The sequence below is a fragment of the Rhinolophus ferrumequinum genome, chromosome 6 (assembly GCF_004115265.2).
Source record: "Rhinolophus ferrumequinum isolate MPI-CBG mRhiFer1 chromosome 6, mRhiFer1_v1.p, whole genome shotgun sequence".
In the NCBI taxonomy this organism is placed as follows: Eukaryota; Metazoa; Chordata; class Mammalia; order Chiroptera; family Rhinolophidae; genus Rhinolophus; species Rhinolophus ferrumequinum.
In genome coordinates, this window is record NC_046289.1 from 73,955,861 (window position 1) to 73,980,721 (window position 24,861).

At 52.5% G+C, this 24,861-nt stretch overlaps 3 protein-coding genes across 9 annotated transcripts in view; 1 reads left to right on the top strand and 2 right to left on the bottom strand.

The window, feature by feature from the left end:
• The window catches only part of ZFHX2 (zinc finger homeobox 2), a 28,254-nt gene extending 16,268 nt beyond the window's left edge, over positions 1 to 11,986 (bottom strand). Inside the window, exon 1 of one of the 2 annotated variants that reach the window (XM_033108372.1) lies at positions 11,931 to 11,986. The gene's annotated coding sequence lies outside the window, so the exon portion shown is untranslated. Of the gene's footprint in view, positions 1 to 11,564 lie in introns of both variants that reach the window. The other variant, XM_033108370.1, reaches the window with a different exon arrangement.
• Positions 11,987 to 14,244: 2,258 nt separating this feature from the next.
• On the top strand, positions 14,245 to 17,541 carry THTPA (thiamine triphosphatase). 6 transcript variants are annotated; one of them, XM_033107676.1, is made up of 4 exons: positions 14,245 to 14,581; positions 14,800 to 14,908; positions 14,990 to 15,541; positions 16,678 to 17,541. In XM_033107676.1, exons 3-4 carry the CDS (start codon positions 14,995 to 14,997, stop codon positions 16,821 to 16,823), a joined length of 693 nt encoding a protein of 230 aa, XP_032963567.1. In that variant the 5' UTR covers positions 14,245 to 14,581; positions 14,800 to 14,908; positions 14,990 to 14,994; the 3' UTR covers positions 16,824 to 17,541. The 6 variants fall into 6 exon arrangements, with proteins under 6 accessions (XP_032963567.1, XP_032963573.1, XP_032963568.1 ...); XM_033107682.1 differs by having other exon boundaries at positions 14,800 to 14,885; XM_033107677.1 differs by having other exon boundaries at positions 14,245 to 14,480.
• A 130-nt stretch (positions 17,542 to 17,671) lies between these two features.
• Positions 17,672 to 24,861, bottom strand: AP1G2 (adaptor related protein complex 1 subunit gamma 2). The gene is given in 25 exon segments (XM_033107674.1): positions 17,672 to 17,813; positions 17,901 to 17,999; positions 18,232 to 18,395; positions 19,112 to 19,247; positions 19,330 to 19,453; positions 19,796 to 19,900; positions 20,159 to 20,286; positions 20,382 to 20,471; positions 21,170 to 21,292; positions 21,373 to 21,427; positions 21,512 to 21,652; positions 21,797 to 21,891; positions 21,893 to 21,911; positions 22,072 to 22,128; positions 22,266 to 22,363; positions 22,664 to 22,716; positions 22,719 to 22,743; positions 23,156 to 23,251; positions 23,370 to 23,446; positions 23,603 to 23,699; positions 23,819 to 23,960; positions 24,104 to 24,228; positions 24,659 to 24,709; positions 24,711 to 24,741; positions 24,743 to 24,861. Coding segments are annotated over 25 exon segments (2,352 nt in total). The 3' UTR covers positions 17,672 to 17,711.

Sequence of the window (24,861 nt, forward strand, 5' to 3'; positions counted from 1 at the left end):
CTCAGTGCACCCCCAACTCCCCTTCCCCCCTCCTTTTTCTCACTGCTTTTCCCATCACCCACTATTTATTACAAACCCTTAACTGCAGCCATTATTTTTTCACTTTTTTCCCTCCATTCCCCTCCTCCTCAGTCTGTTCTTCTTCCCTCTCTGAATCTCTGTGTCCCTTTCTTTGCCCTTCCTACCTTGAACTCAGTTTTCATCTCTCTAGAGATAATGCAGGACCAGATGACGGGCCTAGAAGTCACCCCCCACCTCGAATCCTGTTCTCCCTCAGTTTTGGGCTTTCCTCAGGGCCTCTCGTCTCCCTCAGGGCACATCTTAGCAGTGGGGAAAGGGAGAAGGCGACCCCGCAGAAGCTCTGGCTGGCATGCCTGCGTCTGGAGGAGGGAAGGAGGAAGAGGGCAGATAGGTGGAAGGGGTGGGGGGACAGTCAAAAGGAAAGAGCAGCGGGGAGGCAAGGACTGGGGGCCCAACGAGGCGAGGCTTAGGGGAGACAGAGCAGGCAGTGGCGGCGCTGTGATTAGAACGGAGATTGATGTGAAGGGGCGCCACAGACGGCAGAGAGAGTCAATAAAACGAGAGGATCACATTAGAGGCGACAGAGAGAGCTTTAAATTACAAGGCTGCTGCCACCGAGGGGGATGGGAGGAGGCAGGCCTGCAGCCTGGGGGGCGGGGGGGGGGACTTCCGAGGGTGTAGTCATCCCCTGAGATGAATCTTCCAGCTCCTAAAAGGCCCTCCCTGTCTCCAGAGCGCCAGTGCTGCCCTTTCATTCCATCTCCTTCCCTAATGCTTCCCACCCTCACGGGGTGAGGAGAGGAGAAAGCTGTGGAGAAGTAGATGTTTTTGTTTTTGGTATGGCTCTCTTCCTCCTTCCAGACCCGGGTCTCTGGTTATTCCTCAGGATGGGAAGGGAAGGATGGAAGGACTACTCTTCAAAGCTCAGCTAGGGAGTTGTTGCCTAATCAACAACTGAACTGCAAATATTCTCCCGTGGGAGCTGAGCAGAAAGGCACCCCGTAAATAGCTGGTGAAGAATTCCTACGGTTCAGAGGGCAGATACACAGCACTTAGAACAGAAAGAAGCCAGGGAGCCCGACGGCTCCAAGATGGACAGTAGGACCCAGAAAGCTACTGAGAAAGATGTTATGCGATGGGCAGAAAGATGAAGCTGTGGAAAGCTGAATAGGCAGGCTCTGAGACCATGCAAGCCAGGGAGAGTCCAGCGAGACTTCAGAACCAGAGAATTACGGGAGCCCAAGGGGCAAGGGCAAAGCAAGGACCAAAAACATGAGGTCTGAGGAAGGAGAGACTGCCCCTCACCCAGGAGCCAGGGTGTGGCTTCAGGTTGGCCAGTAGACGGGGAGGCAAAACTGGGGAGGAGCGCTCTTTCTGGAACCCCTAACAAGACAAGGCCTCCCCTTGGGCAGAGCCCGCTTCCTCCTCTGGCCCACGAGGGGGAGGAAAAGAACCACTACTGCTCCCTAGTGGTCACCGAGGGAACACCCAGGAGAGGACAGGCCTGACGGGGACAGATTGACTTTTTCTCCTCTGGGCTCCCCTCCTTAAAACAAAAAACGAAATATCCTCTCACTTTTTTTTCTCCAAACCCGACGAAGCAAAGGCTTTCCTGGCAAAGTCTGCCAGAGGGCACCAACACGTTTGCTTAAAATTTGCATACAATGATTTCCACATCAGAGCCTTCCAAACATTTTTGCCTTTCACTTCAATTGTTCAATCCATCCTCTTTCCCTTCCCCGAAAGCCAATTTTGAGGATCTTGTCTCTTTCCTCTCTCTGAAATGCTTGCCTCAGGCACTGCTCTTTTCCATTCTCACTTTGCCCTTGCCTTTTTCCCCTTTCCGACTCAACCTGTTGCTTCTAAGAGGAGGCAGCCATGGAGAAGAGAGGGGAAGAGGAACAGGAAAGATGGAGTATGTGCACCCGGCATGAGGTGTAAACAGCAAACAAACTCTAACTAGATTTGCTGTATTTTTTTTTTAAGGCAGCAAAAGAACCTATGCTTTGTGGATTCATACAGGCCCCGGGGTCGGTCCTGGGCCCCCTACTCACCAGCTGTGTAACTTCCCAGGTCTCAGTTTCCTTATCTGAGAAAATGGAAATGATACTCTCCTTACCTGGCTGTGGTGAAGACTACGGTAGGTAACCTGTGAAAGGTGCAAGTACTGGGTGTTCAGTCAGGTTAGTTCTTTTCCTTCTCTTTGGCTCTCTCCTCCCAGAGAGCAGAACAAGGTGTTTGCAAGTAGGCTGACAACTTTCCTTCTGCCTCACCCTTTCTTGACCAGGATTCATCCTCTAATCTCTGTCCTTTTCCATTGAGGGCAAATTCTTTGGTGGACAGGATTTAAATTTAGTCTGCCCAGCAGCAGAGTTCATTTCTCATTTGGCCGTCCTGATTGCTAGGCCTGCAGACAGCCCCTTATCCCAGAGCAGAGATTGGAAGCTCTGCCCAGGATCACACTTGGCCTGGGTGCAGAAGCAGCTAATACCTGGATCAAAACTATTATGGCCTCTACCTGCATTTAAAACTATCAATTTCTCTGTCTCCAAATCTTACTTTCTATATTTAAAAAGAAAACAAAGGGGGCCGGCCCGGTGGCTCAGGTGGTTAGAGCTCCATGCTCCTAACTCCGAAGGCTGCCGGTTCGATTCCCACATGGGCCAGTGAGCTCCCGGATGGCTCAGTTGGTTGGAGCACATCCTCTCAACCACAAAGGTTGCTGGTTCGACTCCCACAAGGGATGGTGGGCTGCGCCCCCTGCAACTAGCAACGGCAATTGGACCTGGAGCTGAGCTGCGCCCTCCACAACTAAGAATGAAAGTTCAACAACTTGACTTGGAAAAAGTCCTGGAAGTACACACTGTTCCCCAATAAAGTCCTGTCCCCTTCCCCAATAAAATCTTAAAACAAAAATTAAAAAAAAACACAAAGGAAGTTACTCCTATTCCTCCATTTTAATTCTACCTATCTCTCTTAGACTTCTCCCCCCTCAAATATTCAGGGAGTGCTTACTTTGTGCAAGATAAATTTTGTCCAAAAGAGAGAAAATGAGAATGGTAGGAAATGAGATAAGACAGGCAGGAAAAGGAGTGTCATAGAGGGTAAAGAAAGAGACAGCTAGGCAGAGAAGTGGCTGAAGAAGGGAGGGAGAGGGAGAGGTAGGGAAGTGGGGGTGCTGCATCCTGATCTGCATATGTAAATATTGAATCTCATGGAAGCGGCCCAGCTTTGGCATCAGACTGGGCAAGTGGTCTGTCCTCAGTGAGAGGGATGGAGCAAGGGGGTTGTGTCTTACATATTGCAAGATGCTTAAGGTAGGTAGGAGGGAACTGGGTGAGTGAGGTGTGAGGAGAAAGGAGAGGCCAAGAGAAAGAAGATGGAGGTGGGCAGGGAGCAGACAGGGGAGCAGACAGATAAAAGGGAAGCTACCGGTGTGGACTGAGGCCACAATCAGCGGGGTCGAGCATCCATCCACATTTGCATGGCTTTGCTGAGATGTGCTGCAGGGAGCAGTGGAGCCTCTTGCCCATGCCTCTCCTTTAATGATGCCACAAATGTCAGGACAGCAGTGTGGAGCACTGAAGAGCTCAGGCTTCCATAACCACGTGCAGCCAGCTCTGAACCTTCCACATGAGCACTCAGGAGTGAGGGACAGAAAGTTGTACCCTTGAATTCAGAATCAGGATCCTATCTGATCCTGGCTGGGGGACCTCTGTAGAAGACCTTGGATCTCCCTGAGCTTCACAGGAAATACATGCATTCTTCTAGAATTATTTGGAAGGGTACCATTGTAAGTGACTGTGTATATAAATAAATCCGTCTGGTTCTTTAATTCTGCATGACCCCTTGTGATGGTAATGACTCCACTTAAATACTATTACAATACTAATAACAGTAATAACATCTTTAAATGCTTACACGCACTGTGCTGAGCCTTCTGCCGGCATCACATCACCTAATTCTCCACCACAATCTGATGAAATACAGCTATTCATTCCCATATGACAAACATGGAAACAGACTTAGATGGGTTAAGGAATTTTTAAGGTCTCACCCTTGAAAAGAAGTAGAGTCAAGATTGGACTTGGGTAGCCTGCTTTAGCACTCTGCTCTTGGGTTAATTTGTAAGCTTCTGAACTCTGGCTGGCATGCATTTTGAATGAAGCCTTTGAATTTGTTACTCTGCCCTTACGCGTGCCGCCTTGAGTATGTATGCTGCCATGATCATCTTTGAGATTGAAGGTGTTAGATGGTTATTTCCCAGTTTGTTAGTGTAAGATGGGGGCCAGAACAGGACCACTGCTTTGTGCAACTCCAGGGGGCGCCATCCACACTGCAGTCTATGAAGGGGCCCCAGCCATTTTGTGTGTTTGGAATTTGGGGGTGAGTGTGAGTGGAGATAGACGTCAAAGGTGGAGTTATTTAACTGATGCTATGTGTACTCATTTGTGAGAATGTCTCTTAACGCTGAAAGTCTACACATATGTATCCATAACAGCATACGAACTTCATCAGACAAGTGCTATGGTATTATTTAAAAATACAGCCTTTAGGGCCAGAAGACCTGGAATCAAACTCTAGTTCTATTCCTTATTATGTAAATGAGCTTGGGTGGGTTGCTGGAAGCCTGTTTCTTCATATCTAGAATGCGGAATAGTTCCTCATGGAACTGTCCATTGAGATGGTCATTATTGAGATTGGCACTTTGTATATGATCGATAAATAAAAACGATAATTATTCAACTATATGCCTTATTTCCCGAGTTGGCTTATACGTGTATGTTTATTGCTTTTTGATTGTGTGTATGGCTGAGGGCCTGGGTGTAGCCCTGTCCCAGCACCTCTTTGGGTTTAGGAAGGTGCTGGCTTTCAGGCTTCCTGGCTGGGCCCCCGCAGTCCTCCGTTATACCCGTGTGGGCCCTGGGCTTCAGTTCAGCCGCCAGGGTGTCCTGTGCGGGTGTGCTGCTGCGTGCCTGTTTGTGCTAGGTGGCTGGCTGGCACGGGCATGTTTGGGGTGGTGGTAATTACTGGGATGGCCCAGCCCTAATGAGTGTGATCTCGTTACACTCTCACCGCCTCTAATGGAGCTAACCTCATTTCACAGCCATTAGTGAAGGAGATGAGGCCCCGCCCCCGGGCCCCCGCCAGCTGCAGCTCTTTCAGCCCTGGCCACGTTCGGTCCCTCTGGCTCGCCATTTCCCCGTCCACCTCTTCTCCCCACCCCGACCCCCGTTCTGCTCCTCCTTCCAGACTTCCCTTTCCTGCTCCCCATTGTTCTTTTCCCTTCCCTCCTCTTTCTGCGTCTCCCTGGTCCCTCTTCCCTTTGCTCAGCAACCCCCTTGTCCTACCTCGGGTCTGTTTGTCCTCCCCCTCTCCATTTCCCTATCCTCTGCTCCGTGCCCCTCCCCCGCCTTTCTCTGCGGCTGTCCCTCCCCTCCCCCACGTTGCCCCGTCTGGCCAAAGGACAAATCTCAAGGGGAAACCAGCAAAGACAAACAAGGAGCAGTGACTTCATTATCGTCATTAATTTGCCACTTCAGTTCCTCCCACAAGGGTCAAAGCCAGCACGGCTTGAACTCAGGACTGACAGGGAGGCTGAGACAGCGGCCTGCCTTTGGCCGCCTGCCTTTGCCCCCTTAGGCCTCTCCTATAAACACAGGTCTTCCTCCTCCTCCCGACCTTCATTTCACTGCAGGGCTCAGGCTCCGGGTTTCTGTCTTCCAGTTTGTTCTCAATCCTCACAGCCTCCTGCCCTCCTCCTTTTTCACTTAAATCATGGCCTTCTCTCCTGCTCTCTTCCGACTGGAAGTACATGGTTTTCACCTTTGACTCCCTCTTGCCATCCTCGGCCTGCCTGGGCTTTCCCACTCCTCCCTGCCCCATCCATGCTGAACCTCCTTCTTGGCCTTCCCTGGCCTTCTCTTGTCCTAACCTCAAGTGCACTCTTTTCCCTGAAGCACCAGGATTTACCTCTAAGTTTTGGAAACCACATAGCCTAAAAAAGCTGGAGATGGGAGGAAGGCATTTGTGGCCCGAGCAGTCCAGTGATAAAGAACATTGAAGTGGCTGGATAGAAGGGAAGACGGGGTGTCAGGGGAAGCAGCAGAATCCAGGCTCAGATAGCCAAAACCTGAGACACAGTGGGCTCCAGAGAAACAGCTTCCCCAACACCAGAGGCAAAGGAGGACAGAGCTAGAGGGCAATGGGCTTGAGACTAGGGTGGGGGGTGGTCACCAACAAAACAAGGAATGAAAAATTGGAGGCTGGAAATGGCATTTCAGTTCCTCAGGGAAACAATCGAACACTCTTGTCGCACCCTCTGCACTCCTTCACTGAGAAGCCAAATGACGGGCAATTGACTCTTGACCTTTAGCCCAATCCCAGCCCCAAAGGGTGAAGCTGAGGGTAGTTGGTCGTTGTGACTGGAAGAGGCACGAGGGAAATGTCCACACGTGAAGTAACAATTTCTGCCCCACACCCACCCGGCCTCACCAACTGCATGTCAACACGTTACACAGAACCCGACATTACATACCTACACCCTCTTCTCTCCTTAGAGAGCTCTTGCTACTAATGTTCTGCTAATTGCACAGACCCCAGTGCAAGCACAATTCCAGTGGGTGGCCCTGCAGTGAGTCCTGTGCTGGAACCTTCGCTTCAGTGCAATCCCATATTCCTGCCCAAACACAGGCGAGCTCCTAGTTTCGCTTTTGACTTTGAAAAATATATTCTGAGGGGTGCTGAGCTGTCTTGGGAGGAATTAGAAAAAGATGTCTTTTTCCAGGGGTATGCACCCTGCATGCCACTGGTACAGCTTGGTGACAAGAGAACAGGTGGATCTCAGCTGTCGCCCTTTCACTGGGCACCCTTAACAACCATAGACGGAGGCCCTGGTCTCTGGACTAGTTCCTACATGAGGGGGGACACTGAGAGCCAATGGGATTACCTCTAAATCTTTCACCCCTGTCTCATCAGCCTGGGGTGGAGGAGGGGTGGGCAGGCAGTCCCCTGGGGCTCTCACCAGAGAGGTAAGGGGGCTATGGGAACGTGCGTGGTGGGATGACTGAGAAGCCAGAGAAGAAAGATGGAAAAATCAATGAAATGAGTTTCTAACGGTGAGGTAAAGGACCGCCGTGTCGACAGCCTGTCGCCTGCTGCAAAATATGAGCTGCCCAAGTCCATGGTGGCGGCTGACAGTGCATCCAGCCTCCACAGTCCTCCCTTCAGGCCCCCGCCTACCAGCCCCTTCTCCAGCTGCCCTGGCCTTTCTTATTATAGCCAGGCTCTCCCCTAGGGCTCCCAGCTCGCTCATTCCCTTCCCGCTCGTCCTAGAGTCCTCACCCCATTCAGAGCCTGTCACCAGAGGAACAGGACAGGTTCTCCTCCCTGACTGGGTGCATCTCTCTCCTCGATGGCTTCTGTGTATTTCGACGCCTCTCCCTGGAGATTTCGCTGAGTTGTCGTGCGTTCTGCATCTCTTTCCTCCCCCTCTTCTCCTAGATGCCCTAGACTCAACAATGGGCCTCAGCGTCAAGGCGATGTCTCACAGGGTCCTTACATCCACGTCTGCTGCCTCCTGCCACTTGGCTGACGCTGACTTCCTTGTAATTGCCTGGGTTAGGACAGGGTGTTCAGGATGGGTCTGTTATTGATTGATTGATTTGTGACCAGTGTATAAATATGGGTATGACCAATTCAACTGTAGTTTCATGATTGGCTATGGGGTGGAGTAGGGAATGTTACTCCCCATTCAAATCTGCCGACTGTCTTTGGAAATACTCAACCTTTTCTGGAAACCACCTCCTTTCTTCACCCTCCTCCGCATCTTCCTCTTGGGCTTCTAAGACTGTTCATTCATGTTTTCCTTCCATTATCTCTGTAAAGACTCCCCAGACAAGCCCCTGGAGTCCACCCTGGTTGCCTCCACGTGCCCCAACCCAGTCTGCCCTCTCAGATCTCGTTGTTGCTCGGTTAACTCTCCTTAGCTTTTTCCTCCAGTTTCTGATTTCCCAACTTGCCCATTTATGTGACTTAGGCCTGAGGAGTGGGGTGAGAGGAAGGTAAACAACTCTTTCCCTTAGCCTCTCCCTATTAACTCAACATTTGATCAACATACATTTACTAAGCATCTTCTGTGTAACAGATTGTGCTAGGTGCTGAAAACCAGTAAGAAACGAGACAGATGCGGCCCCTGCTCAAATAGCCATCAGGACTAACCAGGGAACCTCTCACCCGACAGCTTCGTCTATCCGACTCAGAGTCCCTTTTTTTCCCCTTTCTCTACAGTCAAATTCTACAGCGCCGTCATTCAGCACCCTTCCCCTTTCTCTATCCCTGTGCAGTTTACACTCTCACACAGCTCTGATCCCCGCTCTTCTGCATTTCCAGCTTCAGTTTCCATTCCTAAACCCAGCGAGTTCATTTTACATTTTTGCTGTCTCCTCCCTGCTCCAAAGCCCTTCTCCTTTCACATTCTGTAACTGCCATTTCCAGTTCTCTTCCTTCTTTGCTTGCCTTTCAGTCCTACCAATCCATTCTCCATGCCCCATCTCCCCAGGTCCCTGCCTCTTGCTCCTGCAGGCACTAGCAAACCTCATTCAGAGCTAGGAACAGCTCCAGGGAAGTAAGGTCAAGACCCAGGAATCCTACAGATTTGACTCAGGCCTGAGCCCTGGAAGTGTACAGCTCCCCAGCCAAGCAGAAAGTTGTTCCTCTATGGGTCTCAAGGTAACACCAGATGCTCTGACATCATGGAGGGAGGAACCCTGTCAGGTTGCCAAGGCAACACCAGCAATTTATGACATCAGAGGCTCGAGGTCTTTGGTTCTCAGGAGGCTAGAAAGATTCAAGTTCATCAGCTAAAGTAAATTGAAATTCTACTTTTTCATTTCTCTGCTTGTGTTCCCCTGGCTTGGGAATGAAATGCAAAGGCCTTTGGAGGGGTAATGAGTGATTTGGCCAAAGGAATGAATGTAAGGCTCTCCCTTTCTCTTCACCAGACAGCTCGATGTGCTCTCCCCCTCTCCTTTGGCATCTCTCTTTTGGGGCTTCGCCCAAAGGTATTTTCTGCTCTGCCTTTTTTCCAAATCACCCCTCCTGCAGTGCTCTTTGCATCCGTCATGCTGTGTCCTTCTCACACCAGAGGCATTTGTTTCCTTTGATACCTCACCCTCTCCTCTTCCCCCTACCAAGCTCTGTGCAGCTCTGATCTGCTCCAGCACTCCTCTGTCTGCCTTCCATTTACCTTCTTTGTACCACACTCTTTTCCACATCATCGTCTTCAATTCCTCCCTTCACCCACTTTACCATTGTATTCATTTCATATTGCTTTTTCTGTTGACCTCCTCTTTAGGAATATTCTATCATTTCTCTCCCTCTTTCCTTCTGCATCACTATTAGATTGTTTTTCATTAATCACCCTTGGTTCCTCCCCTGCCCTTCCTTCCGCATGCGTTTTCTTCCCTTCCTTTGCACATTTCTCACAGCATGCATTTTTTCTACCCCACGCATTTATTGCATCCAGCCTCTCCCCCTCCTTCCTTTCTATAACTCTGTTCACTGCTGAAATCTTCCATCTTCTGTCCATATCTACTTCCTCTTTTTACCCTTCCAAGCTCCTGAGGTCTGGAAAAACAATGATGGGCTTAAAACAAGGTAAACTCTCCAGACTCTTTATCCACCTTTCTCATTCTTTAGGCTGAATGAATCTGGCCCCTTGCATAAGATAGCTCTGTCATACTAATGAAAACTGCCTCAGAAATAAATCATGCTGAATCCAAATATGATACTAGCCGGAGCACAGGATGAAGATAAACTGGAAAGTGAAGAAGAAGCCACTAGAATGAACTGAAGGATGAGGCGCAACCAAGCTCACAGTCCTAGAGAATGTCCCCTTCCAAAATCATAGTTGACAGTTCATGGACATGATGGCCCTGACTGATGAAGGGGTTATATGCCTCTGGAAGCCCATTACATTGATTTCTTGGCCTATTTATGTGCCTTCACAAACCGTACTCCCAACCTTTCTCAGCCCTTTGCTCTCTGGTACCTTCTGCGGCTGGGGTTAAAATGCTGGGTGAGAGGATAAGGGATAAAAGGAATTTAGGATGACCAAGGAGAAAGAGTAGGAAGATGGCAGATTATGGGAACAAAGGTGGAAAATAGGCAAGGGAGATGGGGATGGAGAGAAAGGGATGAAACAAAATGGGGAAACAGAAAAAATACACAATGGTAGTGAGGGTAGGGAGGAAAATCAAGTCAGCAAGGAAGAGGTTTGTGGTGGGAAGCTCCTGGAAAGGCAGATGACTCAGAGGAGACCAGAGGTGAGGTCCTCTGGGGAGGAGGGAGACAGGCACATGGCAAAGGGGACAGTCAACAATGCTAGGAAGTTCCAAAGCTTCCTGGACGATGGTGGAAGTGGAGGCTATCCTGGCCATGCTGAAAGGGCACAGGAGTCCTTGGGGACACGTCTGCTCCATCCCTCGATTCTTCCAGGCCCCTGACCCGTGACTACCACTATCATGACTGATAAGCAAACTCCAAAGTAGCCTGAAAAGGCCAGAGAAATCCATAAGGAGAGGGCATGGAGTCCTAGACGGGCAGAACAGTCAGGCAGCCAAGGCATGACACATAGTGACAGAGAGAGGATCACTTGGATGGGAAGAATCACATACGGAGACAGTGACATAGAGACCCAGGGATGGATGGGTGGGGAGATCGCATGAGGTGAAGAATGGTGAAATCAAGAGGCAGGGACACATGGACAGAGATCAGTGGGGCTACAGACACAGCTAGACGAGAGCGGACAAGTGCTCAGAAAACGACAGGGCTACTCAGAGGGGCAGACAGAGTGGATGGGGACTTGGGGGACCGGGAAAGACACGCTTCACCTTGAATGGAGCAGTGGCCTCCCCTCACCTCGCACTTTTCCAAAACACAAACAAACAAAAAACTCAACTTCAGGCAAAAACCGGAGATGGAAGATTAAGGGTATCCACGTCCCCTCTCACCCACCCTCACCACCAGCGCGCTAGCCCATCCATCAGCCCGCCTGCCTGCCGCGGTTTCTCCCCTACCCTGCGGACCCAGGCCCCTCCGGACTGACAGCTCCGAGCCTTCGCACTCACCCGGCCTCCCCTTCCCCCCGGGACCCCCGTTCCCCGCACAGCTCGGCGCGGTCCGTCTAGGCTTTCGTTACCCTCCGTTTGCCCGGCTGGCTCCCGGTCCAGCTTCGATGCCTTTCCCTTCCCCGTTTCTCCTCCACCCCTGCATCTCTCTCTTCCCCCATCCCCGCTCGCACGCCCTCTCCCTCCCACACTCCTGCTCCTCCTTCTCTTCAGGTTCTCGGTCTGTCTGTCCGTCCATCCGTGTCCCCTCCCCCAGCCCCTTCCCGTCCCTCTCCGTGCCCTCCAGCGGCAGTCTCCGAGCGCCTCCTCTCCCCTCCGTCTCAAGCTTCCAAAGAGCACGGAAGGGAAGAAGAGAGAGAGGGAGAGGAGAAAAAAAAAACCCAACCCAGCAGCATCGGAAATCGATGCACTTACACCTCAGCTGGAAGCAGGGACGGGAGTCGAACCGCGGCCGCCGAGCAGCGCGAGGCGGGGAGGGGAGGGGGCGGCTCTTGGAAAAGACTTCTCCGATGTGTTGATTCCTTTTTTTTCCCCTCCTCCTCCCTCCCTCCAGCGCTCACTCCGGGGCGTCGGGGACGGAGATGGAAAAAATAAATAAATAAATTCACGGCGGTGAGGGAAGTGAAGGAAAATAATCAATGCTATTTGGCTGCGGCTGAAGTGTTTTCCCGGCTTCGTGAGGGGGTTTCCATTGATTCACCCAGGGCACTCGCTCGCTCCCTGCCTCCTCCTCCTCCTCCTCCTCCTCCTCGCCCTCCTCCTCCTCCTCCTCCTCCTCACCCTCACTCCTCCGCCTCATTCACTGGCTGGAGCCGAGGCGTCCCACACAATGGAATAATCAATACCCAGGCGCCCGGGGCGGCCCCACTGAGCAGGTGCAGCGGCCCGACCGCCGCAGCGAATGCCGGGAGTTGTAGTCCGTCCACCGCAGCCCCCTCTCGCCTGCCCACCAGAACGGAATCCGCCCGCCTCCCTGGTCGGTGGCGGCGACCCCAGGCCCGAGGGCAAGGCCAGCCGGTGGGCCGGGCCACCTGCTTGGCTCTAGCGCCAGGTTCAAGCCGGTGCCTATAAAGAGGACAGGCTACTTTAAACTCTTTCTTGTCTTCTCTTCCTTCAGCCTGCAGAAACCATATATTTGTCTTGTTGGTTTGTTTTAAATTAGCTCTAGAGCAAGCCCTGGCTTCTACCAGCCTCCCAGAGCCACCTGAGGCCTTTCTTTTCCCATTCCCTTCTTACTGACTTATTAATTCACCCTCCCTTCCAACTGGCACTGGAAACTTCCTATTCCACAGCAATTACCTTGAAGTCTGAGAGCTCTTGCTCCCCTGCATGATCACAGAGTCCCCAGAGTTGGATGGGGGGAGGAGAGGTTCGGGCTCCTTGGGCGCATCCTCAATTTATCAGCTCATAAGTTCTCCTAAATTCTAATAACAATTGCTAAGATTTATGGAATGCACAGGAACAGTTCCAAGCACTTCTACATGTATTAACTTATACAACTAGTCCCATTTTACAGTTGAGGAAATCAGGGCATAAACAAGTTAACTGGCCCAAGGTCACATGGCCAATCAGTGACAAAGTCAGGGTTCAACCCTCGATGGGCCTGCTCCAGAGCCCACGTTAGCTACTATAGCCTACTTCTTTTAAAAAAAGAAAAAGGAAAAAACAAAAAACCCTGGGGTTCACAGGAAAAAAGGAAGGAGAAACTAACACTCTGAATCTATTATGTGACAGTTTGTCATTGAGTCCTCACACATAACTGTGAGGCAGTCCATATTTTGCCAATCAGAAAACAGGTTTAGGGAGAAGGAGTAGCCTGCCCAAAGCCAAACACCCAGAAAATGAAGGTGGGAGTCAATCCCAGATCTGTCTGGCTCTGAAGTCTGGTCTTTCCTTTCTGTTCAGCTGCTCCCTCTGCCCCACTGGGATTGGATTTTATAATTCAGGGAAGAGATTATATCTTCTTCCTCTGGACAAGAAAACTGAAAAGTGCATGACATGAAAGCAGTCCAGTGAGAGAAGTTACGGCTGGGGGGGTCCCTCTCCTTCCTGCTTATTGGTGCTTGTCATGGCATGGAGCATAGGATGCATCCAAGAAATCCCAAGTTCAAGATGCCATGTCTGTAAACAAGGGTCCTCCCCATAGTACTTACTATGGGTCATGTGTTTTCAGAAACATACTGGGGAGAGGACAAGTGTTGAGAACCTGGCACTTCTCACCAATCATAGAAGGGAGCACAGGACTTGGGAAGAGCGACTATTCCTCAGCAAGCTACCACACCCAGAGGGTCATACATACAGTTGACCCCTCCAAGTAACTATAGTCCTCAGAGGGAGTAAGGAGAAGGAGGAGACTTCTCTATTTTGTCTCCTAAAGCAGTCAAAGGGCCACCCCATTGTCTTCCTGTATTTTAAATGACCATGAGTATTTCTCCTACTTCTGACAAAGCCTGCTCAGGGGCCATTAGAAACTCAGTGACAAATTCCTCAGTTTGGCACTCAAGGCCTTGTCCAACCTGCTCCTCAACTGTATTTCTAGCATCATCATCTCCTCCTTCCACACTGCTCAGGTGCTCTTCAGCTTCTGGATCTTTGCTTATGCTGTTCCTGTCTCCAATTGAGTCTCCAACTGTTGAAATCCCATCTTTAGTTCCCATCCAAAATATCACTTCCTTTTCCAACAGAAAGTTTCCCACCCACCCTTACCCTGAACATTCATGCCAGGATGTATTAAAACCCCTCTAATACTCTAAAGTAGCTAAACTTGTCTTAGTTATGCTTTTTTTCAGCCCATTGCCGGTGGCCTGCATTTAGTGGGCTGCCATAATAAATAGTCAATAAAATATCTACTGGACAGTATCTCAATGAGTGGCCCATCTCCTTATAGAGTGAGGGATTTTGAGACGGGGTTGGAGCCTCAGATCCTTCCACCCTATTCGCCCCACCGCCCCAGCTCAACTTTAGCTATACTCTCCCTGGCACTAATCGCAGCTTTCCTGTCACCATAGCGACGCGGGGAGCGGGGTTGGGGGTGTGATATGATGCAAGCAAAGTCTCCTTTTGGAACTACATCTCCCATCATGCACCCGGGTCCCAGGGTGCCAGGCTCAGCCTGAGGCCTGAGACCCGGGCTGACCCCCGGGAGCCGGGAAAGGTTGGGGATGAGCCGAACACAAGGGGATGACCTCGCTCCCGGCCCGCTGTGGTTTTTCGCGGCCCCTAAAACCTAGCGGGCCTTTCGGGCCCTGGCCTGCCCGTGGCACCGCCACATCGGGCCTAACATGGCCGCTCGCGCTGGGACCCGCGGGGTGAGCGGAGAGCGGTGCCGAGGTACTAGGCTAGGGACCGTTCCCGGCATTCCTTGCGGGCGTGGCGTGGGCTCCCTTTCCCCATCTCCAGATCCCGCGAGAGGGAGACCCTTGGGCTTTGAGGTGAGACCTGAGGCTCCGCAGGCCGGTGCTGTGGCCGGGAAGGGCTGGGTTGAGTGGGGTTATCCCCAGCAGTGAGCCACCGGCCTCCGGGGTAGCAAGGTGTAAAAGGGAGTGTTGAAAGGACACCCGCCACTTGGCCTGCTTTAGAACGAGCCCTTTGGATTGAGGACGTCATCAGCAGTGGAAGAGATCTAACTGGAGACCTGTCATTGTTGCAGATTCCTTGAAACGTCAGAGACAGACGGGGCCATCCATCACAGACGCAGGGAGAAAGGGCTGTAGCAGCAACAGAGAGCTCTACAGAGTGCGTGTGCCTCATAAGTTCTGGTGGGTGTTTTTTGCTTAGCTGTCACCCTGCAAAGCTGAGCATCCTTGGGAGCTCATCAAACGTTCGTTGATTGATTACAGGTAGTATGGCCCAGGGCTTGATTGAGGTAGAGCGAAAGTTCATTCCTGGGCCTGGCACAGAGGAGCGGCTGCAAGAGTTGGGGGGTATCCTGGAGCATCATGTCACCTTCCAAGACATCTACTATGACACCCCTGAGCTGAGCCTCATGCGGGCTGACCACTGGCTGCGACAGCGGCAGAATAGTGGATGGGAGCTCAAATGTCCTGGAGCAGCAGGTGTCTCAGGACCCCACACTAAGTACGTGGAACTCACAGCTGAGCCTGCAATTGTGGCCCAGCTCTGTGAGGTGCTGGGGGCTGGGGTCCTGGGGGCTGGAGGTGTGGCAGCTGTGTTGGGCCCACTGAAGCTGCAGGAAGTGGCTAGTTTTGTGACTAAGCGTAGAGCCTGGAAACTGGTGCTATCCAGAGCTAATGAAGAAGAGCCACTGCTCAGAGTGGACCTGGATACAGCTGACTTTGGCTACGCTGTTGGTGAGGTAGAGGCCATGGTGCACGAAGAGGCTGAAGTCCCAGCTGCCCTAGAGAAGATCAACAAGCTCAGCAGCATGCTTGGTGAGGGAGACAGGCCCTTCTGTGCTTCCCCCATTTCTCTTCTGGATGTACCCACTGGGCCACTTAGCGGGAAGGGCCATGGGGTTTCTTCTGTAATGAGAATTGCTTTAGCAATTTTCTAGAGGACCCAGTTTGCTTAGGGCTCTATCAAATCCTGTTTCCTCTTTTGTCATAGCTCTCTAACCTGGATTTAATCCTTGTAGGTGTCCTAACCTATCCGCCATTGTCTCATTTAGTTCTCATACCTCTAGACACTCCTCCAAGTGTCCTTCAGTTCCATGTCAATTCTTTGCTTCAGTCCTTCAATTCATCCTTCCCCCAACTCCTATCCCCTCGTTTTTACAACTACCTAAATCCTCATTTAATTTGTCCTGTTAGCTTTGAGTAAAAGGCAAGAATGTCTTATTTATGGTACAGACAGTGGGGCAAGAAGCATTGGTAGGTTTTTTTTTTTTTCTTCCTGTTTCCAGGCTTAGCTCCCTTGTAGACAGTTCATCCATGCAAGAATGGGGTTGTACATGCCCTGAGGCCTTACAGCCCTGGAATGCTGTTCTCGCCTCCTCAGCAAATATACACTGGGTTCCCTGCTATATGCCCAGCATGCTGCCAGGCACTAACAATAAGACACTGGCTTATCGTGGCTCCATACCACACAGGGGCTAGGATTCTATGTGAATCCCACCCCATGGCTGTAGCTGCATCTCTCTTCTTTCTACATCCCTCTGTTTCCCTCTGTGCATCCCTGCATGTGCTTCATTACCAAGCTAATGAGCTTTGGCCTGCCTAGATGGGCTTTAATCTTGATTGGGGGACAGGAGTAATAACTGAAATGAGTTGATATTTAGGCACCCTCTGTCTTCATGGTGCCTGAGTGCCTCTTCACCATTTCTCCTTGTTGGAGGAGAGGCTCATGCTTTGCTTCCCAGCCCCTCTCCTGCCTGAAGTGGCCCTTTTAGGCCCCACTTCCACAAGCCAATCAGGAAGTGGGCTGGTGGGTTACACAAGCTCATTGAATGGTGTTCAGAATCCCAGTGCTGCCTTGGAAACAACTTTAGGGGTCCAGCTGCGTGGGCAGGGAGTAGAGTCGAAGCATTTACAGCTGTCTGGTTCTCTCCTCTCTCTCCTTTTGCTTATAGGTGTGCCGGCACAGGAGAAGGTACCTGCCAAGCTGATTGTGTATCTACAGCGCTTTCGGCCTCAGTACTATCAGCGCCTACTAGAAGTGCACAGCTCCAGAGAGAAGCCACAGGGGACTAAAGATGCTGACAGTAGCCTGGGCTAGGGTACTTCCTCGATAACCGGGAAGAGAGCTCTGGGACTAACGGGGTTCATTCCTTCGCTCACTGTGCCTCGTCCCCTGGCTTCCCTGCCCACAGTGACTCCTCTCTCACCAGCATTGCCTCTTCCTTCACCCTACCCTCAGCTATCCTTCGTCGAGCCCTCCCAGGCTGCCTCCTCTCCCTCATCAGTCAGATGCAATCTGTGGGCCGCCCCTCTCCCCTGGCCGCTAAGCAGTCTCCATTGATTTCCGCTCGTGTTTATAGGATTTCCACTTAGCCGTGATCAGTAGTTAAGCACAGGAAAATCCCTTGCCACCCCCCCTCCCTTGGTCGATGCCATTGATTCTGCCAGCAGCTCCTAAACTGCCTTACAGCTGAGTTAGAGATGAGGCGAGGCAGCAGGGATTTCCCTGCCTTGGGGTGCGGGGAATAGTGGCAGGTTGGGGAAATGGGGGGGGTCCCTGTGGGAAATCTAGAAATTCTGGTTTGATTTTGCCATGGTGCCCTGCTCTGGCCCAGAGGGTGGAATACCTCCTGTGGAAGTTGGGGGGCAAATCTGCTCCCCAGCCTAGAGAGGGGTAGAAAGAGAACCCTCCTTTGTTGAAACAGGTTCCGAAACCTCAGGGGGAAGATACATACTTCCTGTGAAGACTTTTCCCTTACTGTTATTCATATATGCTTTCTACCTCAAATATACACAAAAATGGCTTTCCCCCCTCAGGCTTTATTGGACTTTCATTATTTGTGGGGGAGGGGGACAGGCCCCCCTTTTTTTTGTAGTGGCAACCACAGGACCAGAGCGCCACCTGCTGGTAGTCCTCAGATGTGAGCTCCAAGTAGCTGGGGCCCCAGGAGTTTGGGACACTGTACAGCTATGAGTGGAGGCTGAGTTACTGCCATGTCTCCTCAGGCAAGTTGTTCACCTCAAAGATCTCCTGCACCGAGTGGCCAAAGTGATTGTAGGTGAGGCGCAGCTTTAGCCGCAAGGGGGCCTAGGAATAGGAGAGTGGAGACCAGGGTTAGCACCGATGACTGCTCCCTTCCCTAGGTGTTACCCACAGGGGGCTCCTGGAGCTCACCTTGTTAGGATTGAGGATTCTGAGGAGTTGGGTCACTGGAAGGCCACCCTGAGCTGGAACTGTGTCCCCACTGGGGGCCTGTAGCTGCAGCTGGAAACTCTGAACATACATACGCAGTTGGGCCGAACACAGTATGTAAGGCAACTAGCTAGGTTCAGGCAACCCCTGCACACCCAATAGTTTCAAACGCACTTCCCCCTAATTCCCCAAGTGCTTTTCTCTGCACGTCCCTCCCTTCTCATCTCATTCTCTCTCCCACCAACCTTCTCTACTTAGTGGCCTTTTCTCCCGGAGTGCCTAGGCCATCTCTGAATCCTGGTCTTCTACAAACCTTAGGCACAGCAGCCTGGCAGATGAAGTGGGTGACATCACCCTCTGAGATGTTGGTAGCAGTGACAGTGATTAAGAGCAAAGCAGGGGTTCCAGGGGGTCGAACAAAAGACAGAATCAGCTGTAGTCCTTCACGCTCAAACACTTTGAGATTTGGGATGGGAGCTAGGGTAGGGAGAGAAGCAGCTCGTTGTATGGGCAGAAGATAATGAGTTCATTCATTCATTCATTCATTCATTCAACAAAAATTAAGTGAGTACCCATTAGGTGCAGAGCACTGCTTGAGACGCTAGTGACAAAGTGGACAAGAAGATGAGGTCTCTGTTGGAGCTTACAGTCAGTCTAGTGGGGGGAATGAATCAATAAACAGGAAAAGCAAGATAATCCCAGACTGTAATTGGTGCTAGAAGGAAATAAACTAAGCCAGGATAACGGGGAGGAACTAACTACAATAGGAGTGGAAGGGGGAGCATCTGACATTTTAGCTAAGGCCTGAAGAGTGAGAATAAGCCAGTCATTTGATGTGCTGGGGAAAGAATATTTCATGTAAAAAGACCATGATTTTTGCCAAGGGCTTGAGTTGTGCGTCTGAGGAGCTGAGGGGGCCAGTGGAGTAGGTAGTAGGAAAGTATATGAGATGGGCTAGGGAGGAAGCAGGGCCCGCAGGCCAGGGTAAGACATCTGGAACAAAGGAAACATTGAAGGGTATCCGGATGGAGAATTCATGATCTAATGAACCCTCTTACCTACTAATATGGGGATGTGATTGGGGGCACACAGCAGAGAAGAGGGTACCTGGACCTCAGTCCTTGGCTAAGAAGGAGAAGGAACACAGGTCCACCCTCCCTTCTCTAAGACATCTCCCCTATGCTGAGGCTTACCTGGGGCTGGGGGAGCACAGGGGAGGTCAAGCAGGTGTACTAAAGTGCCTTCTGGGGAGGGATCCAGAGGGGGACGCTGCTGGACATCCCCAGAAGTGCCACCCAGGAGATCTAACAGATCCAAGAGCTTTGAGGCCTGGGAGAGAAGGTAGAAAGGCAAGGGTGGGTATAGAAGCCTGATCAAGTCCTCTTCCCCCTGGGGCTTCCGGCCTCCTCACCTGGGGCTCTGTGGGGACAGGGTCTGCTTCCAAAAGCTGGACTACTTCTTTGCTTTCCTTTGCTTCCTCATCAACCTGAGAGCTACTTCGCTCCACAAGAGGCATCTTTTCCAGGACGGCAGCCCTGAGAGGATGGAATACAGGTGTGTCCCTCTGGATGGACCTGGGGCTTTTTACAAGAGGCATATGGGAGGAGGGGTAAGAACCCAGAGAGCCCTAGGCTTATAATGGGTTGGAAGTGCTCCTCTGATTTCCTAAAATGGCGCACTGTTGCTGGTGTTCAGATGAGGAAGGAGGGTTGGAAGCCATGTTAGCTTCAAAGAACTGTGGGTGGAAGGCTCTGACTATAGATGGGGAGGACACAAGTGGGGCTGAGACCCTTGCACCCAGGAAGGGACATTGGGAGAAGACATCGGGGCAGAGAGCAGGAGTTTGGGTCTATGCTGTGGCACAATGCTAATCACACCTCATGTGGTCGTACTTCCGGAAGAGTGTGTTGTACTCCACAGCCCGCTGCTGCAGCTCCACGTCCAGGCAGCTCCCGTAGATGGACACCACCTGGCGGATGCGGCTGGGCCACAGGGTGGGTGGGGTGTGAGTGGAGAGGGCAATCTGCCCTGCCCTTCAACTCCAGGTTGTGGCAGGGAAGGGAGAGGTCCCACAGAGCAGGGAGATAGGACACTGGACTCAAAAGGAAGAACCTAAGGATTGGGAGGGAGTGGGGTGTGTGCCTGGAGAGACTCAGACACTGGTGGGCACGATGAAGGGACATCTCTCACTAAAGGCACCAAGAAGAAGGTCTCTGGGAGGGGCTGGGACCACTTTTTACTTGTTGTCCCCACGGAGCCGGGTGCTGAGCTTCATGAGGGCTGTGAGGGCATATCCTCGGGTGGCCGGCAGGGACATATGGGACTGCAGCACCCTTTCCAATAGTGCCAGCACCTCTTCTTCCTCCACCTTTGGGGGGACAGGAGAACAGGATAAGGGTCCTGGGGTCAGCTCTGCCTCTCCTGACAAGTCCCTCCTCAGTGTACCCTCCATGCAGGTCTCACCTGAAGGGGCTCAGTTTCCTCACAGCTCCCCTCTAGCAGAAGGTCCCCATATTCCCCGATGCACCAGGCTGCCACTTGTACCAGCGGTTGCTGTGTGGGATGAGAAACATGCTGGGCCAGTGTATGGGTCCCCTCCTCACTTCTACACCCTGTGACATCCCTTTAGGCAGTGCAGATGCTGGGTTTGGAGGGTTGGGGAAAGGGAAGGGCCTTGGCACAGGGAGCAAATTATGTGAGTTTGTTCCCCTGGCTCTGTCCAGGATCCCGGGCTTCCTCTGCCCTCTGGTGGCCAAGCATCAGAACTACATGACCTAACCACAAGGGATGCAGTGAGGACAGAGGCGGGGGTTCCTCCCTTGAGAAGGAGTAGATGGTTTCTGCCCACCCAGCTTAAGTAATATGAAAAGGGGGCTATCGGTGCTGGTTGGCATCAGTTAATTCACTCAGCATCCAGGTAATAATAAAACCTAATATATGCAGAAAGCTTTTATCAATCTCATTTGATCCTCACAACAGCTGCAGGAGGTGGGCAGTGTAGAAAGTTGAGTGAGCTGGGCATAAAGAAAGTTAAATTAGTCATCTGTGTTTACACTGCCAGTAGGTACCAGAGCCAGGACAGAAGTTCAGGTGTTCTCACTAAAATAGGGCTCTGTCCTTGCGTGTCTCCTCCACCAAGTAGCTAGCTATAATCACAAGGGAAAAACAGATGGGAACCAGGTCTAAGGAGCAGGTGGCCCAGGAAGGGCTGGGAGGGTGGACAGCCCTGAGCTTGGGTGGTGGGAAACTACCTGGGAGATGTCCTGTGCCAGGGCGCTGTAGAGGCGGCGCACAGAGTAAGCATGTAGCTCCTGGGCTCCACCAATCAGCTGGGTCAGGTTTGCCACGGCGTCATCCCTCACATAGGAGCCCGCCTGCAGTAGTGAATGTGGCCAAGTCAGTGCGGTGAGCCCTGCCCACTCCCGCCCAGCTCTCAGACCAGTCCCTGCCTCACCGCTGTCAGCACACGCAGGATGGTATCTATGTGCCACCGCTTGGTTGGGGCAAACCTAGGGAACATATGGCTCTTCAGTCCTGGCACTGACCTTCCCCTGATTCTACCCGTTCTGCCTCCTGGGCACCTGTCACCTCACCTCTCTGCTGCCAGCAGGATTCCTGAGGCACAGTCAGCCCGTAGGTCACGGGGGCAGTACTCCAGAAAACCTTGAAGCTCTTGCGTCATGGCTCGCACGTTGGAGCTGTTCACTAGAGCCAGGCTCAGTTCCAGGGCCCGCCTGGCAGGAGAAAAAAATGTCTCTATACGAGGTGGTCCAGGCCCTCCCCTTCCCTGGGCACCTGTCTCCTAGTCCCCTTACTCCAGCTGCCCTGAGCTGGTTCAGGTCTTGGCCACCAGGTGCTGGGCCTTCTGTCCCGCTCACCGGCTGAGGGAAGCGTCAGGTTCCCGCAGACATTCCACCACGGTAGGCCGGTGCCGCTGCACAGCACTGTGATCAGACTGTACCAGCCGCAGCAAGTGACGTCAGGGCTACGTACCTGGACAGATTGGGAGAGGACCTATCACACCATGGCCATCAGCCCCCTTTCTGCACCATTCTGCTCTGGGTACAAGGATAAGAGTGAATTGGGAAACTGGGAAGAGGGCAGAGGGCAAGGGGCTCCGTGGCACAACCCAGCCTGACACCTGGGAATTTACCTAATATTCTTGTCACTGTTGAGCAGGAAGCGGCCAAGAATGTTGACAGCTAGAACCTATGGGAGGCAGAAGTGGGGGACAGTCAGGGAAGGAGCAATCTGCTCATTCGGGGAGTGGGGACTGCCTGCCACAGACCTGTTTTCTGGCTGGGGGTGGTGGGTGGAGCCATAGGGGGAGAGCATATGGGATGATACCGCAGGCCAGCTGTAGAGCGGATGTCCATGATGGTGAGCACCGTCTCAAACAGGACCGCACTGCCCGCGTTGCGGCTGGTGTCTGTGTTAGTGGCCACCTGAGTGGATGGGAGAGAAGATGCATGTATAAGGGGCTCTGTCCTCATGTCTCTGGAAGGTCTCCACCATGCCATTTAATCCTCTACCGTCTAACAATGTTCCCTAAGCCCCCACTAGACGCCAGGGACACCACCCTGAGATAGACTGTGTCCCTGTCCTCATGGAGACCCCAGTCTGGAAGGAAATGAAGAAAGAGACAATTTTACAGCCACGCCATGGTGAGGGCTCACATGAGGGGATGCCGAGGGCTCGTGAGATCAGAGCAACACACCTAACCAGTACCCCTCCCTACCCCCTACCTGGGCCAGCAAGTCATTCATGCTGTCACTGCTCTCCTCGTGGTTCCGGCCAGAATCCGAAGCAGACGAAGTATCTGGACCTGAGGTTGGATTAAAGGTTGAGAAATAGAGGGGTTCTTAGGGTAAGGAGTCAGGTTGAGGAGAAAAATCTGACATTGAGGAGAGCATTGGAAGAGGTCTGGCTGGTGCCCTAGAGCCTCCTTACCTCTCTGTCTCCTCTCTACAGGCCCCTTAGGCCCTGGGAGGGGATCAGAGGTATGTGAGGCTAGGGGACTTGGGGACAGGTGTTTTTTTACTGTTACCAAACTGGATTTTCTGACCTTCAGGCATCCCTTCCCCGCACTGGTCCTGGGATGACCTGGGTAGTCCTGTCCTTGCCACCGTGCCCAAGACACCGACTGAGCCTAAGTGTTCTCTGGGAAGTGACCACTGGCCATGGGCTTACTGCCAAGCTCTTTGTTCTAGGGATATGGCAGGGAAGGGTCAGCCCACCTGTAGGAAGGGGTCGCTGACTCCAGATATGCTATGTTCTGCGGAGTATCCCGTCGTCACCAGGGTCCGGAGGATCTTCACCAGCTGGGGTACCACCTGGAGGGAGGGCACAGCCTTATCTGGGCTTTCTTCCTGATCTTCTCAACCTGCAGCCCCATTCCAACCCCACTGCCCCTCTTTTCCTGGCCCACGGCCTGCCACTTCACCAGCCCACCTTTCGAAAGTGCTTGAGGGCTGCAGGGCTTCGTTCGCAGAGTTCCATGATCAGCGTGATGGTACCCAGCAGGATGCCTGGGGTCAGGGCAGGGGAAGTGAATGCTGGGCCGGGGCACAGGAGAGTCTACTGTGTATGAGCACACACTACCTTTCTCCAGTGAGCTGGGGCTCCCGTCCCATGTGCCATCTCTGGCCATAGCCAGAGCTGAGGCAGGGATGGGGGAACCTTACCGTGGTGGCGTTCATGAAGCAGTTTGGCACAGGGTGGGAGGAAGATATCGGAGAGCTCAGGGACTTTCCGGATCATGTGCACTGCAGTCAGAACAGCCTGCCAGGGGTCAGGGGGCTCAGAGAGGGCAGGGGTCTTCCAGGATGGACCAGCCCTCACCTATTGCCACCTGGGGTCAGTTTCTGTAAGGCCAAGCGCCTAGAGTCCTGCCATCTCACCTTCTTGCGGACGTAGGGGCTAGGCTGCAGGAGCAGTTTCTCTACCTCAGTGGCCAGGTCCCGGCACATCTCAGCAGAGCCCATGGTGCTCAGCGTGCACAGGGCCAGGCCTTGTACTGCCTGCATCCCCTGGCTCAGGTCACTGCAGAGTTTTGGGAGGACGGTCAGTCACGCCTCTGAGAAATCCAGTCCGTCCGGGTACCTACAGTAGGCAGCCCCCCGGGATTTCCCAGCTCCCCACTCTCCCATCTCCCTGATTCCAAGTGCTTTCCAGAACCCTCTCACTTCTTGATGCTGTTGGTAATGAGCAGGTGAGCATCCTGCCTCTCATCCAGCAGAAGCATGGCCCCCAGGTAGCCCACCCTCTTGTCTGTGAACCTGGGGGAGGCGATGAGTTTCAGGCACTCCATCTGCAGGGGAGAGGGCAGACCGGGAAGGGGCAGTGGTGAAACTAGAGGAATTGGCATCGCTTTCTATCTTCCCCCTTAACACCAGATTAACCTGTGGGGGCGGCCCTCAACTCCCATCGCCCTCCCTTCAACCACAGGAGAGACTTCTGATTCTGAGTCAGCGGGTAGTTTCAAGGAAACAGGAGTTGAGGAGGATGGGAGAGAGGAGAGCGGGTGCCCTGAATGGGCCCGGCTAGAGAACAAAGGGTTCAGTCCAGATGATGACCAATAGGGTGGTAATGAATGGGAAGGAGGTCTGTGGTGCATGTTGTGAGGGCTCCGAACTTCGTAGAATTAAAAAATCGGGGCACAAATAGGTGAGCAGGTCCAAGACCCTGCTGCACTAGGCTTTCTCGTCAAACTCCGAAGGGAGGCGTCCCTGCCCCAGTACCTGTCCAAAGTGGGCCGGGTAGCCCAACATGTGGACATAGAGCAGTTTGGCACAGCTGGCGGTGCCTATGCAGAGGGTCCCATCGCGGAGGAGGCACGGATGTGGGCACACTCCTTCTGGATCACTTCCCTCTCCTGGGCCTGCGTCTTGGCCCCACGAATCTCCTCGATTAGATCTTGAAGCTTCAGCGAAGGGATCACCAT